General features: G+C 39.5%; 1 protein-coding gene across 3 annotated transcripts in view; it reads left to right on the top strand.

Annotated features, from left to right (window-relative positions):
- The window catches only part of LOC119879448 (rho GTPase-activating protein 20-like), a 29,367-nt gene extending 13,697 nt beyond the window's left edge, over nt 1-15,670 (top strand). Inside the window, exons 7-12 of one of the 3 annotated variants that reach the window (XM_038589730.1) lie at nt 423-598; nt 1,906-2,067; nt 11,519-11,627; nt 12,421-12,610; nt 13,820-13,931; nt 15,153-15,670. In XM_038589730.1, the coding sequence (XP_038445658.1) occupies nt 423-598; nt 1,906-2,067; nt 11,519-11,614 (434 nt within the window). In that variant the 3' untranslated portion in view covers nt 11,615-11,627; nt 12,421-12,610; nt 13,820-13,931; nt 15,153-15,670. Of the gene's footprint in view, nt 1-422; nt 599-1,905; nt 2,068-11,518; nt 11,628-12,420; nt 12,611-13,819; nt 14,066-15,152 lie in introns of those variants that run through there. The other 2 variants (XM_038589731.1, XM_038589729.1) reach the window with 2 other exon arrangements.
- Nucleotides 15,671-15,814: the final 144 nt, after the last annotated feature.

Below are 15,814 nucleotides of genomic sequence, written 5' to 3'. Positions count from 1 at the left end.
GAGGCTGAGGGGAGACTGGCTGTGAAAGCAGAGGATTACCACACTCAGCCTGATTTGCATACCAAATCCTTCTAGCTTTTAAAATCAGATCTGACACCTGAACCCACTGTTCACTCCAGTAGAAAACACATCTACAGGTTCAGTGCCTCCTGATGCAGTGTAACCGGCAGTAACTGATGGCACAGGAAATACTGACCTTCAATCTGATCAAGTCCCAAAGTTTAACCATCAGTCTGAAGGATATGGGTAAGAACTTATCAACACCATGAGGATGCTGTTAGCCAACATCAGAACATGGAGAGTTCTACAAATAAATGACTCAGTTTCCCTCTTCTAGCCACTACAATGAACACACTGTATAATGGCAATGGTGAAAATAAGGCTAAGTGAATTAAAATACACTAATCTCCCTTCTTCCTTAGATTCAGGCCAGAAGACCATGAAAAGCACTGTTTTCAGAGACTGGGCCTTTTGGTGGCGCGCTGGCACTTGCCAGAAAAACCACTGCAGAGTTGCACCATCTGCAAAACCACGACAACTCTTTGGGGTTTCCCTCACAGATATCTGTGATAAGGACAACTTGCCCTTCCCAATACTGGTAGGTCTCAGTTTGGTTTTATTACCTTCCTGAGGAGAGGGACCTTGGAGAGGCCAAGTGTTCTCATGCAAACCAACCCTTAAATGGAGAAATCATTAGACAGACCCTGGCTTTGGCTGAGAAGTTTGCTAGTGTCATTTGATTTACCTACTGCAGAGTCATTTGGCCAATACAACAGAACGACGTTTTGTCCATTCCACTTGTTTCCACAGAGACCCATGTAGGCCTGTTCAGATCAGTCAAAATGGACTCTGTGTGCATGAATCATCTTCACATTCTGCTATTGTCTTCCTGAACTCACAGTAGTCGCAGGTCTCCTTCAACTGAGTCTACTTAATCTAACAACTGAAAATATCTACCTAAGCATAAAGTCTCATCCTGAGGCATATATGAATCTGCTAATTCTAAAAGAGCATGTTAAATGACAGCCACAGCGTTGGCCTGTGTTATCTCAAATCAGTGCACTGAATTTTCAGTGTGGAAATTTACTGAGTACCCAGTACCTCTGCAACCCTGCACTAGATTTGGGAATGTTATCCTAGGTGTGAAAAAATTTACCATGTTAGTTACATGCTTGCTACTACCCCAGTCCTTGCATCACAGCCATTTTAGGGGGTAGCTGGAACTATTATCCTCCACACTTTACAAATGAATTAGCTTTCAATATAGTTCGCATGTGCCCCAGGTCACACAAATGATCAGAATGATAATAGGTTTCCGATCCCTTGGTCTATCAGACTCCAGCCCTTATTATCTTTCTACACTGCAGGGAGAGAACATGAAGATAGAGCAAAAGACAGTGAAAGACTCATGAAAGAAATGTAATCAGATAATAAGAAGAGAGCATTTGAGGTTTTGTTTTTTTTTTTAAAGAGGAAGGGAAATAGAGATAGTAGGAATGGAGGATACAAACACTTAAAGAGGAATCAACGAATGGGAAATGAGTATGGCAAAAAGATTTGAAAACATGGGGAAGGGCATCTATGTAAGAGAATAAGGAGCCAAAACTGGTAAAGTAGGAGACAGGCGAGGATTCCACAAAGGCCTAGAAACACAGAAGTTTGATTTAAAAGGGTAAATTCAATGAAAAAATCTGATTTAAATAAGTGATTACAAAGTTTCAGTGTATGTAAGGTGGATTTTGGGTAAACTATAGAGAGACATTGACTAAAGAATCTAAATTGACTTTAGTCTTCCAGCTCTAAAACCGTAAACCATCCGATAGCCTAGCTCTTTCAAAAAGGAAGCAAGCTTTTGCTCTGGGCTTGGGATATGAAATGCCATATACTCTTCTTTTTTTCCTACAGGATATGCTTTCCGTGATCAATCAGAAAGGACCACTCCTGGAAGGCATCTTCAGAAAACCAGCCTGTATAAATTCATGCAGAAACCTAAAAGAGAAACTAAATTCTGGGGACAGAGTTAACTGTTACAGCAAATCTGTTCATGTGGTAGCATGTGTTTTAAAGGTGGGGAAAGTTCTAGCTTTACCACACATGGGTAACTGAAGCTGTGATTGGTGTCTTTCATTACGATTGCCCAGGAACCAACATAGGCATAACTGATTAAGAACTTGTCAAACTGGAAAACACTTCATGAAATCAAATTAAGGAAGCTATTGTAGGAGTTAAAAGCCCCATAAATTAGAAATACTTTCTGTTATCACCATGAACAGCCTACCTGAGGACTCCATGCAAAATACTAATACTAATATGACTACTAGTAATAATAATAAATTTCAAAGTATACACTGACACATACATAATATTTACCAAAGCAAACATCTGCTTTTGATGACATCCTCACCACGCTCCTAATGAAGGCAGTTTCCAAAAGAAAAATCATATGAAAAATTTGAGAATAGGTAGGGAATTTCACAATAGTAAGCAAATGTTTACTTTATGAGGAATACAAAAAGGCTCAGTGAGGTGACCAATCATTCTTAACCATCACTGTCTCCTGTTTCTTGATGTCTTTTACTTTATAACTCATGAAGGAAGGATTTTGCCATTGTGTCTCCTTTCACCACATCCTCGGCATCCTTTAGTTAATATTTGTGATGTCTAGCCCACCATCCAAGGTTATAATGACATGTTAACCAGCTCTTGCTACATGCCAGTTTGGATAAATCGAACTTTTGGAGTAGGTGCAACAGACAAAAGTAGTTTGGAATTCGGAAAGTCAAGAGATCGATTCAAGAACTAGATTAATTTGGAAATTATACAGCTACATCACAGATATCCTGTTCTATTGCTAATCCGTAATGGAGAAAGATGTGAGAACTAGAATAGAGAATTTAATCCATCTACCTTGGCACTTGCTAACAGTTATCAACAAAACTAAGTTAAGGCAGTAATGATGACACTCTTAGAATCAAGGTCATATTTGGTCCTTCCTTGTCACATTTGGTCTTTTCTTGTCCCCCATTTCTTTTCTTTTAATTTTTTATTATTATTTATGATAGTCACAGAGAGAAAGAGAGAGGCAGAGACATAGGCAGAGCTTGTCCCCCATTTCTGTTCAACTATATGAAAGATACCAATAGTCCCTGACCACTACTACATTGGACTACAGTAAAACACACCAGTAAATATATATAGGCATCAAGAGACAGGGGAAAGAATGATGATACATTAGGTACTCAAATAGCATGATAAGTGTTGCCCTCTTGAAGGTGCACACATACAATTGATGTTTCTAGCAAGACTTAGTAGGATCCTTTCTCTTTCCGTGTTATAGGCACAGACTAGGAAGATGGTGACCACGTGTGCATAGAGTTCTTAGGCATTTCTGAAGCTTTCCCTACCTAAAGTTGACTAATCTTGTGGAGAATCAGACTCTGCAACCTTGGCCTGAATAGTATCATGTCAAACTCTCTGGAGAATTGGCCTACACTAGAAATGAATACATCCTCAGGACCATCATGAGTTTGCCATTAGACTCTCTACTTTGTACAGTACAGGAAAGGAAGAATGAAGCGATTATGAGAGTAGCTTTTGTAATAGTTTGCAGAAAAGCACACAAAAGTGCCATATGATAGAAGGGAGCTTTGTCCTCATTTACACTGAAGCCTAGGCTCTGCTTAGATGCTTTCATTTTTGTTGGAGAAAATCCACACACCTGCTTTTCACGTGCAAGTCAATAGAGAATCAGAGCAGAGTTCCATGTGGGTCACAGTTTGGGTATCTATGACGTAAGTAGAGACTGAACTGAAGTTTGCAACTGTTTTCTCTGTAATATTTCCAATATCTATATTGCATATGTGATGTGTCTGTGTGTATTTTTCTTTTATCCACATAAGGATTTTCTGAAAATATCGAAGGAAGTTTACTTTCATCCAAACTCTATGAAAAATGGCTTGGTGTTCTTAACGAAGTGACTGAGAAGAAGGAAAAAATAAATGCAGCCCAGAGGTAATGATGCAATAATTACTCTACTCTGGTCATGGCTCAGAATACAGCCAATATACTATTAGGAAAATATTGGCTTCCTTCTTGCCACTTTGACCACTAAAATAACATTCAATGCCAAATAGTTTCGATTCTTCTCACCAATGGAGGCCAGTTTCAGAATACAAGCATGCCTTATGGCTATTATTGTACTTCTCCTGAACTTATTAACATTGACTCCTTAGTCATGTACAACTTCTGAATATATGAAACTGGTACACAAAGTCAGTGGCCTGAGAGATGCCAGTGCATCAACAGCCAGTGGCATAACCTAAAGTTTGTCGAACATTTAACCAGAGAGGGTTAGCTCAGAAATTGAATTTGGTAAAACACTTTTGTGTACGTTCATGCCTGGAACTCTGCTACAGCAGGTTGCATACTAGATCTAGAAAGATGTTCTCTGCTTTCCGTCTCTATACTTCCAAATGCTAAGTGCAATGACTTGCCTTATTCAAAAGTGCATCTTTCTGACTTTAGGCTTCTAACACAGCTGCCAAAAGCGAATGTTGTTCTCTTGCGATACCTTTTCGGTGTGTTATACAACATTGAGCAACAATCCTCATCCAATCAGATGACAGCTTATGATTTATCAGTGTGTATAGCCCCAAGATTCTTTGTCCACTTAATTCCTGCAGCTTGGAATTGGAAGACAACTTCATTTAAAAAGGTAGAGAGATCTCTCATATGTGTCCCCTGGGGTTTAGAATCCATGCTTTGAATCTGAAATGTGTAGTAGTAATTGCGAAGGATCAGTTCTGAAAAGTGCACATTCATAGGCTTTCTTGGAATGGCAGAGTTTGCTATCCTTCTCTGGTGGAATATGGGAAGGGGTGTTGTTAAAGTGGGAAACGCAGAGCAGTTGAGTCGCTTCTTTCCATCCAGGAGATTCAATACTAGACTGACTAAACAAAAGAGAGAGAAGAGTGATATAATATGATAGAAAAGACCTGGGCTCTGGAGTTTGACAAGGCAAGGTTCAACTCTCAGCCTGATCCATGAGGGGGGAGTTGTAACCTTGGGCAAAGCCATGGTTTCCTCATAACACAATGGTAACAAGACCCAGCTCCTGTGGTCGTTACTGGCACATCCTAGGTGGCTCGGGCACTATGAGCACCCATGGCTCCAAACACATTGGCTTTGCTCTGAAAGTTGTGGCTCATTTAGAAAATACTTGGCTACTCTTTTGCCTCTGTTACATCAGACAGAAACTAGTGAGATATTCCAGAACATCCTAATGAAGCCACAGATGCCTAATAAGATGACAGCTTTTCCCCAAGCTCATGCGAGAGCCAGCATTAAGCAAAGCAAGACATGAGAAGGGACTGTGGTTAGACAGACAGACATGATTTCCCCCAGCCCTGTGAGTTTTTACTCAAAAAAAAAGAAAAGAAAAGAAAAGAAAACATCAAAAAAAAATCCACAAGAATATCCATTCCAAAAACTATTCTTCCCTATTTAAGAAATGGATTTCATAGGACTTGTCTATGCTTTTTACATTTTTTTTTAAAGATTTTATTTATTTATTCATGATAGTCACAGAGAGAGAGAGAGAGAGGCAGAGACACAGGCAGAGGGAGAAGCAGGCTCCATGCACCGGGAGCCCGATGTGGGACTCGATCCCGGGTCTCCAGGATCGCGCCCTGGGCCAAAGGCAGGCGCCAAACCGCTGCGCCACCCAGGGATCCCGCTTTTTACATTTTAATCAGTTATGATACTAAGTTACAATCCAATATTTTCTGGAAGCAAAATTTTACAAAATACATAAACTTTTAGAAGGTACATTACTTTGAAAACTATCCTAGTTTTAAAGATGTAACCTTTGGTATCACAATGTTAGGTATTAAATTAGGCAACAAATTAGGACTTTAGTCCACTGACTAGTAATATTTTAAAATCTGTACCCAAAGTACAACAAAAGTATTACTCTTTCTTATTTTATTAGAGAACTTGGGTTTCTATATATTTTTATCAACTCTGAATTTTTCATAGAAGTCTTTCACATTTTTGGTTAGATCCAAGGTCTATAAACAAAATGTGACTTATAACTCTTCCATATGAAAAAGAGCACCCCATTGTGTTCTTTTTGCATTACAGGCTTCTCTTGTACAGTTTTTGATCGAAAATTGCCTCAAGATATTTGGAGAAGACATCACTTCTCTCTTGGGAGAGAATTCAAAGAGTTGTCATAACAATGAGAAGGCTGCAGGTACTGTGAATAGTTTAATAGGCTTAGGGAGACATGGACAGCAAGGTTCCCAAGGGTCATGGCAGATACTTAGCCCTCTTCTGGAGCCCAGAGCATCCCCAGGGCAATGATTCCCAGCTGCTCCTTCTTCTGAAGACTGGCTAGCAGGTCAAGGGAGGTTTCACACTGTTGGAGACCCAAGAAAGCATAGAAACTTCCAGATGTTTCTGGCAGTATTAGGAGATAGCATGGTATGATACAGTGTTTGGGAATTTTTTTTAACACAATTTTAAATGGATCCCACATCTATATTATATGATATATGTAGTTAAACGTATAATGCATAAGTATTAATTTCTACTTATAATATATAAATTTGCTCTGGTTGAAACCAGAGCATGCGACTTTTATTCCTGCTCCATCCTCTTTTTGATCAGTGGCTCTTGAGGCACCACAGGATTCCAGTGCTCTTTAAAATGAGTTGAAAGGAACCAGCATCATTGAGAGAAAGGACTTGACTTGATGTCAATCATCTCTCCAGAGTACAAACTCCAGTGCCCCCATTTATCAGATATACAACCTTTGGCCAATTACTAGCTTGGTATCACTCTATTCATGCCTAAAATGCTGGATAAAAGTAATGTCTAAATCTTAGAAATGTTGTCAAGATTCAATAAGATAAGGGATGTAAAAACATTTCTAAAAAGCAATATTAGAACTAGGAGAAGTTCCCCTGAGACTAGTGCGAGTATTATTTGAGCCTAGCTAATCACAGCTCACTGGCAACACCCCATTTTTTGTAAAACAGAGTTTAGATTCAGAACCTGGAGACACACATCATCATCCCTCCATACTTTTGACATGTCTTCGTTTTACGACATATACCTCATTGTGTTGAGGGAAGCCTTTGGACAATCCGTGTCATCAGGAATTAAGATGAGTCTAGTGCCATGTCTGAGAATATGCTGGTGCAAGACAAGTGTTTGTTTTTCATGTCCTCAGTGACAGAAAAACAAACTGTTGAATCCAAGCCAGTGAGAGTGATAGTGATTTCCAAAAGAGCACAACTGCAGAATGCTACCAAGTCCCCATGTGGTCCATCCACCTACATGTCTACAGTTTAGTAAGTCACTGAAGACTGGAATCTCCATAATGACCCTTGACACTTCCTCTTTATCTGTTTTTCCAATGAATGAGAAATGAACCCCTTCCAAGACCCAGCTATTTCCATTTAAAGTTTTTTTCCTTGGTCCCATATTCATATTGAGGAAATCTTCCCACAAATTATCTCCTCTATCTTCAATGCCTATCATATCCTATGACATACCTTTTGAATTGTATTGTACTGTGTTGTATACTTTTATATGGATAATAAAAATCATTCCATAACTCAGTAGTTTACACAACCATTGCTTTGGTTATGATTCACATAACACTTCAGTGGAGACTCATCTGTGCAGTTCTGGTCTCAGACTGGATGTGAAAGCAGAGGATTTCCAAACTCAGCCTGATTTGGATACCAAATCCTTCTAGCTTTTAAAATCAGATCTGACAGCTGAACCCACTGTTACTCCAGTAGAAAACAAACATCTACAGGTTCAGTGCCTCCTGTTGCATTGCAAAGACAGTAACTGATGGCACAGGAAATACTGACTTTCAATCTGATCAAGTCCCAAGGTTTAACCATCAGTGTGAAGGATATGGGCAAGAACTCAACAATGCCATGAGGATGCTGTTAGCCAACATCAGAACATGGAGAGTTCTACACAACAAATGACTCAGTTTCCCTCTTCTAGCCCTGCAATGAACACACTGTATAATGGTAATGGTGAATATAAGGCTAAGTGAATTAAAACACTAATCTCCCTTCTTCCTTAGATTCAGTCCAGAACACCTTGAAAAGCACTTCTTTTAGAGACTCGGACTTTTGCCAGCGCATTGGCACTTCCCAGTACAACCAGTGCACAGCTCTACTGTCTGCAAAACCAGGACAGCTCTTTGGAGTTTCCCTTACGGATATCTTTGATAAGGACATCATGCCCTTACCAATACTGGTAGGTCTCAGTTAGGTCTTTTATTGCCTTCCTGAGGAGAGGGACCTCGGAGAGGCCAAGGGTTCTCATGCAAACCAACCCTCAAGTGGAGAAATCATTAGACAGTCCCTGGCTTTGGCTGAGAAGCTTTGCTAGTGTCATTTGATTTACCTACTGGAAAGTCATTTGGCCAATACAACAGAACGACGTTTTGTCCATTCCACTTGTTTCCACAGAGACCCATGTAGGCCTTGTTCAGATCAGTCAAAATGGACTCTGTGTGCATGAATCATCTTCACATTCTGCTATTGTCTTCCTGAACTCACAGTAGTCTCAGGTCTCCTTCAACTGAGTCTACTTAATCTAACAACTGAAAATATCTTACCTAAGCATAAAGACTCATCCTGAGGCATATATGAATCTGCTAATTCTAAAAGAGCACTTAAATGACAGCCACAGAGTTTGGCCTGTGTTATCTCAAATCAGTGTAAGAATGTCAGTGTGGAAATTTACTGAGTACCCAGTTACCTCTGCAACCCTGCACTAGGATTTGGAATGTTATCCTAGGTGTGAAGAAATTAACCACGTTAGTTACATGCTTGCTACTTCCCCAGTCCTTGCATCACAGCAATTTTAGGGGAACTGGAACATCATCCGTCCACTTTACAAATGAATTTGACTGCTTATCAGTACAGTCGCATTTGCCCCAGTCACACAAATAGATCAAAGCATAATAATAGGTTTCCGATCCCTTGGTCTATCAGACTCCAGCCCTTATTATCTTTCTACACTGCAGGAGAACATGAAGATAGAGCAAGGACAGTGACTGAATGGAAATGTAATCAGATAATAAATAAGAGCATTTGAGCTTTTTTTTTTTTTAAGAGGAAGGAATAGAGTATGAAGGAGGATACATCACTAAAGATCAACAAATGGGAAATGAAGTATGGCAAAAAGATTTCCATACTGGGGAAGAGCATCTATGTAAGGGAATAAGGAAACAAACTGGTAAATTAGGAGACAGGCGAGGATTCCACAAAGGCCTTGAACACGGAAGTTTGATTTAAAAGGGTAAATTCAATGAAAAAATCTGATTAAAATAAGTGATTCCACATGTTTCAGTGTATGACTCTAAGGTGGATTTTGGGTAGAAACTAGAGAGACATTGACTAAAGAATCTAAATCGACTTACTCCTTCCAGCTCTAAAACCGTATACCATCACATAGCCTAGCTCTTTCAAAAGGTAGCAAGCTTTACTCTGGGCTTGGGATATGAAATGCCATATACTCTTCTTTTTTTCTTACAGGATATGCTTTCCTTTATCAATGAGAAAGGACCACTCACGAAGGCATATTCGAAACCAGGTAGTATAAAGTCAGTGAATCCTAAAGAAGAAACTGAATTCTGGAGACAGAGTGAGGCATTACAGCAAATCTGTTCTTGTGGTAGCATTTGTTTTAAAGGTGGGGAAAGTTCTAGCTTTATCCACACATGAGTAAGTCAAGCTGTGATTGGTGTCTTTCATTATGATTGCCCAAGGAGCGACATGGGCAAAACTGATTAAGAGCTTCTCAAACTGGAAAACACTTCATGAATTCAAAATTTAAGGAAGGTACTGTAGGAGTTAAAAGCCCCATACATTAGAAATACTTTCTGTTTTCACCACACACACCCACCTGAAGACTTCATGCAAAATACTAATACTAATATGACTACTAGTAATAATAAGAAATTTCAAAATATACACTGACACCTACATAATGTTTACCAAAGCAAACATCTGCTTTTGATGACTTCCTCACCACACTCCTAATGAAGGCAGTTTCCAAAAGAAAACTCATATGAAACATTTGAAGATAGGTATAGAAGTTCACAATAGTAAGCACATGTTTACTTTATGAGGAATCTAAAAAAGGCTCAGTGAGGCAACCAATCATTCTTAACCATCATTGTCTCATTGTCTCCTGTTTCTTAGTGCCTTTTATAAGTCATGGAGGAAGGATTTTGCCATTTGTGTCTCCTTTCACACACATCCTAGGCATCCTTTAGTTAATATTTGAGATGTCTATCCCCATCCAAGGTTATAACGACATGGTAACCACCTCTAGCTACATGCCTCTTTTGATAAATCTAACTTTTGGAGTAGGTGCAACAGACAAAAGTACTTTGGTATTCTGAAAATTCAGTAGATCGACTCAAGAAATGGATTACTTTGGAAATTATACAGCTACATAACAGATTCCCATTCTATTGCTAAAATGGTAATGGAGAAAGATGTGAGAACTAGAATAGAGAATTTAATCCATCTAAATTGGCACTTGCTAACAGCTCTCAACAAAACTATGTTAAGGCAGTAATGATGACACTCTTAGAACCAAGGTCATATGTGGTCCTTCCTTGTCACATTTGGTCTTTCTTGTCCCCCATTACTGTTTAACTATATGAAAGATACCAATAGTCTCTGACCACTACTACACTGGGCTAGAGTAAAACACGCCAGTAAATATATATATAGGCATCAAGACACAGGAAAAGAATGATCATCCATTAGGACTTGAATACCATGATAAGTGTTTCCCTCTTGAAGGTGCACACATACAATGATGTTTCTAGCAAGACTTAGTAGGGTCTTTTCTATTTCCGTGTTATAGGCACAGACTAGGAAGATGGTGACCACGTGTGCATAGAGTTCTTAGACATTTCTGAAGCTTTCCCTACCTAAAGTTGACTAATCTTTGTGGAGAATCAGACTCTGCAACCTTGGCCTGAATAGTATCATGTCAAACTCTCTGGAGAATTGGTCTACACTAGAAATGAATACATCCTCAGGACCATCATAAGTTTGCCATTAGACTCTCTACTTTTGTATAGTTCAGGAAAGGAAGAATGATGCAATTATGAGAGTAGCTTTTGTAGTAGTTTGCATAAAAGCACACAAAAGAGTAAGTGCCATATGATGGAAGGGAGCTTTGTCTTCCTTTCCACTGAAGGCTATGCTCTGCTTTGATGCTTTCATTTTTGTTAGAGAAATCCACAACCTGCTTTTGCATGTACAAGTCAATGGAGAGTCAAGCTGACCCCTATGTGGGTCACAGTTTGGGTATCTATGAAGGAAGTAGGAACTCAACTGAAGTTTTCAACTAAGTGTTTTCTCTGTGATATTTCCAATATATATTTTGTATTATATATGCATATATATGTGTGTGTGTGTTTCTGTGTATATTTGTGTGTATTTTTTTTTATCCACATAAGGATTTTCTTGAAAATATCGAAGGAAGTTTACTTTCATCGGACCTCTATGAAAAATGGCTTGGTGTTCTTGACGAAGTGACTCAGAAGGAAAAATAAATGCTGCCCAGAGGTAATGATGCAATAATTACTCTACTCTGGTCATGGCTCAGAAATACAGCCAATATACCATTACAAAATATTGGTTTCCTTCTTGCCACTTTGACCATAAAATAACATTCAATGCCAAATGGTTTCTTTTTTTTAATAATAAATTTATTTTTATTGGTGTTCAATTTACCAACATACAGAGTAACACCCAGTGCTCATTCCGTCAAGTGCCCCCCTCAGTGCCCATCACCTATTCACCCCTACCCCTGCCCTCATCCCCTTCCATCACCCCTAGTTCATTTCCCAGAGTTAGGAGTCTTTATGTTCTGTCTCCCTTTCTGATATTTCCCACACATTTCTTCTCCCTTCCCTTATATTCCCTTTCACTATTATTTATATTCCCCAAATGAATGAGAACATACAATGCCAAATGATTTCAATTCTTCTCACCCACAGGCCAGTTTCAGAATACAGGCATGCCTTATGGCTATTATTGCTCTTCTCCTGACCTTATTAAGTAGACTCCTTAGTCATTGTACAACTTCTGAATATATGAAACTGGTAGACAAGTCAGTGGCCTAAGAGAGATGCCAGAGCATCAACAGCCTGGTATAACTTAAGTTTGTCAAATATAACCAGAGAGTTAGCTCAGAAATTGAATTCGGTAAAACATTTTGTGTACATTCATGCCTGGAACTCTGCTACAGCAGGTTGTATACTAGATCTAGTAAGATGTTCTCTGCTTCCATCTCTATACTTCCAGCTGCTAAGTGCAATGACTTGCCTTATTCAAAAGTGCATCTTTCTGACTTTAGGCTTCTAACACAGCTGCCAAAAGCGAATGTTGTTCTCTTGCGATACCTTTTCGGTGTGTTATACAACATTGAGCAACAATCCTCATCCAATCAGATGACAGCTTATGATTTATCAGTGTGTATAGCCCCAAGTATTCTTTGTCCACCTAATACCTGCAACTTGGAATTGGAAGACAACTTCATTAAAAAGGTAGAGAGATCTCTCATATGTGTCCCCTGGGGTTTAGAATCCATGCTTTGAGTCTGAAATGTGTAGTAGTAATTACGAAGGATCAGTTCTGAAAAGTGCACATCTTCATAGGCTTCTTGGAATGGCAGAGTTTTATCCTACTCTGGTGGAATATGGGAAGGGGTGTTGTTAAATTGCGAAATATAGAGCAGTTGAGTCGCTTCTTTCCCATCCAGGAGATTCAATACTAGACTGACTAAACAAAAGAAGAGAAGAGTGGCATAATATGATAGAAAAGACCTGGGCTCCGGAGTTTGACAAGCCGAGGTTCAACTCTCAGCCTGATCCTTGAGGGGGGAGCTTGTAACTTTGGGCAAAGCCATGGCTTCCTCATGACACAATGGTAACAAGACCCAGCTCCTGTGGTCATTACTGGCACATCCTAGGTGATTCAGTCACTATGAGCGCCCATGGCTCCAAACACATTGGCCTTGCTCTGCAAGTTGTGGCTCATTTAGAATAATACTTGGCTACTCTTTTGCCTCTGCTACATCAGACAGAAACTAGTGATATTCCAGAACATCCTAATGAAGCCACAGATGCCTAATAAGATGACAGCTTTTCCCCAAGCTCATGCCGAGAGCCAGCATTAGGCAAAGCAAGACATGAGAAGGGACTGCGGTTAGACAGACCGACATGTTTTCTCTCCAGACCTGTGATTTTTACTCAAAAACAAAACAAAACATCAAAAAAATCCACAGGAATATCCTCTTTCCAAAAAACATTCTTCCCTCTTTAAGAAATGGATTTCATAGGATTTTGTCTATGCTTTACACATTTTAATCAGATATTATCCTAAGTTACAACCCAATATTTTCTGGAAGTAAAATTTTACACAATAAGTAAAGTTAAGAAGGTAGGTTGCTTTGAAAACTATTCTAGTTTTAAAGATGTAACCATTGGTATCACAATGTTAGGTATGAAATTAGGACAAATTAGGACTTTAGCCCACTGACTAGTAGAATTTTAAAATCTGTACCCAAAGTGCAACGAAAGTATCACACTAAGTTATTTTATTAGAGAACTGGGTTTCTATATATTATTATCAACTCTGAATTGTTCATAGAAGTCTTTCACATTTTTGGTTAGATCCAAGGTCTATAAACAAAATGTGACTTATAACTCTTCCATATAAAAAGAGCACCCCATTGTGTTCTTTTTGCATTACAGGCTTCTCTTATACAGTTTTTGATTGAAAATTGCCTCGGGATATTTGGAGAAGACATCACTTCTCTCTTGGGAGAGAATTCAAAGAGTTGTCATAACAATGAGAAGGCTGCAGGTACTGTGAATAGTTTAATAGGCTTTAGGGAGACACAGACAGCAAGGTTGCCAGGGGTCATGGCAGATACTTAGCCCTGTTCTGGAGCCCAGAGCATCCCCAGGGCAATGATTCCCAGCTGCTCCTTCTCTGAAGGCTGGCTAGCAGGTCAGGGAGGTTCACACTGTTGGAACCCAAGAAGCATAGAAACTTCAAGACGTTTCTGGCAGTATTAGGAAATAGCATGGTATGATACAGTGTTTGGGGATTTTTTTAACACAATTTTAAATGGATCCACATCTATATTATACATGTTGTTAAGCATATAATGCATAATTATTAATTTCTACTTATAATATATAAATGTGCTCTGGTTGAAACCAGAGCAGGGGGGTTTTATTCCTGCTCCATCCTCTTTTTGATCAATGGCTCTTGAGGCACCACAGGATTCCGGTGCTCTTTAAAATGAGTTGAAAAGAACCAGCGTCATTGAGAGAAAAGGACTTGACTTGATGTCAAACCTAGGTATTTGTGTATTGGTGCTGGCTCTCAATTGGTCCCCATGTCTTCAATAAGGTAGCTTCTCCTCCTTTCATATGGTGGAGGAAGAGTTCCCAGAAGCAAGAGGGACTTTTCAAGAGTTAATGTGGGAGAGGACTGTGCAAAGGACCACGCCAAAGGTGGTGGTTTACAAGATGAGGAGGCATTATTTCTTAAGACCACACATCATAAAACTCACAGCAACACCATACACACATATCCTTTCCTTCACTGGCTTTTCCTCCTCAGTTCTGTACACCAGCATTTCCTAAGGGGTATTCCAAGTAGGGTAGGAAGAATCTTTGAAATACTAACTCATTTTTTTACCTGAGATATTCCTTCCCTCATCCTTCTTCCTGTCTTAAGCTGCCTTAAGAGACAACTCACCTCCTCAGGGAATAGACAAGAGGAGAATATGAGGAAAAGGGTGCTCTTTGATGCTTATGAGTCTTAAAGACTTAGCTTTCTAGGAAACAGAAATGATTCATGGCATAGAGTAGAAGATTTAGGTGGCAATCCAAGGGGAAAAAGCCCAAAACCACTAGGTAGGTACATGGGATATCTGCACCATTTCCTGCATGGAAACCAAATGGAAGCAGAAATTCCTCACAGAACAGTGAGCTGACATGTCTAAGAACAATGGGACCCTCTATGTCCATGCAGAGTTTCTTATACCTCAACATGGAACATGTATCTCCTCAGTCCCAGAAGAGTATGGAAGAAAAAGAAAGTCACTGGGTGTGAAAGACATGCCTCAGCAATAGGAGTACAGGCCAATTTCCCAGGACCAGAGAGCAGTCTGGACCCCGCAGCGGCTATTTATATACATCAATGACACAGAGCAATCAGATAAGTGGCACTTCACCATTTTACAACCTGTCTGGCACCAGAACACTCCAGAACAGACACACTCATGGGGGCAATTAAGAAAACCTAAATCTCTACCAGTCTTGGAACAGAGAATCAAACTGGACAACAAGTGAGCTATTTAGAACTACAGAACTGTACATTTCTGACTTATGCCAGTGTATAGACGGAGATTGCTATCAGTGCATATAGAATATATGATCCATGCATTGTTTTCCCTTTCCCAGAAAGGGTTCTCTCGTCAAATAGGCTTGGGAAATTCATATTTTCCTTTTGGAAGTCAAATGCACCAGTTTTTCCCAGATTTATTTGACATTATTCGACCCTTTTGAAGCGACCCCATTCATTAATGATCCTGGAATATTTATTGCCTTGTGCCGAGTAGTATCTTATATTTAGTTTAACTTGGTGTAGGCAGCATCATTTATGTTACAGTTGAGCAAACCAAAGCTTTAAAATGCTGAGCTTCCTAAGTGGCAGAACCAGGATGCTTCTGG

Source organism: Canis lupus, unplaced genomic scaffold (assembly GCF_011100685.1).
Source record: "Canis lupus familiaris isolate Mischka breed German Shepherd unplaced genomic scaffold, alternate assembly UU_Cfam_GSD_1.0 chrUn_S885H1049, whole genome shotgun sequence".
In the NCBI taxonomy this organism is placed as follows: Eukaryota; Metazoa; Chordata; class Mammalia; order Carnivora; family Canidae; genus Canis; species Canis lupus.
Note: the sequence above shows the minus strand (reverse complement) of the source record. Positions and strands in the feature narration are given on the sequence as shown.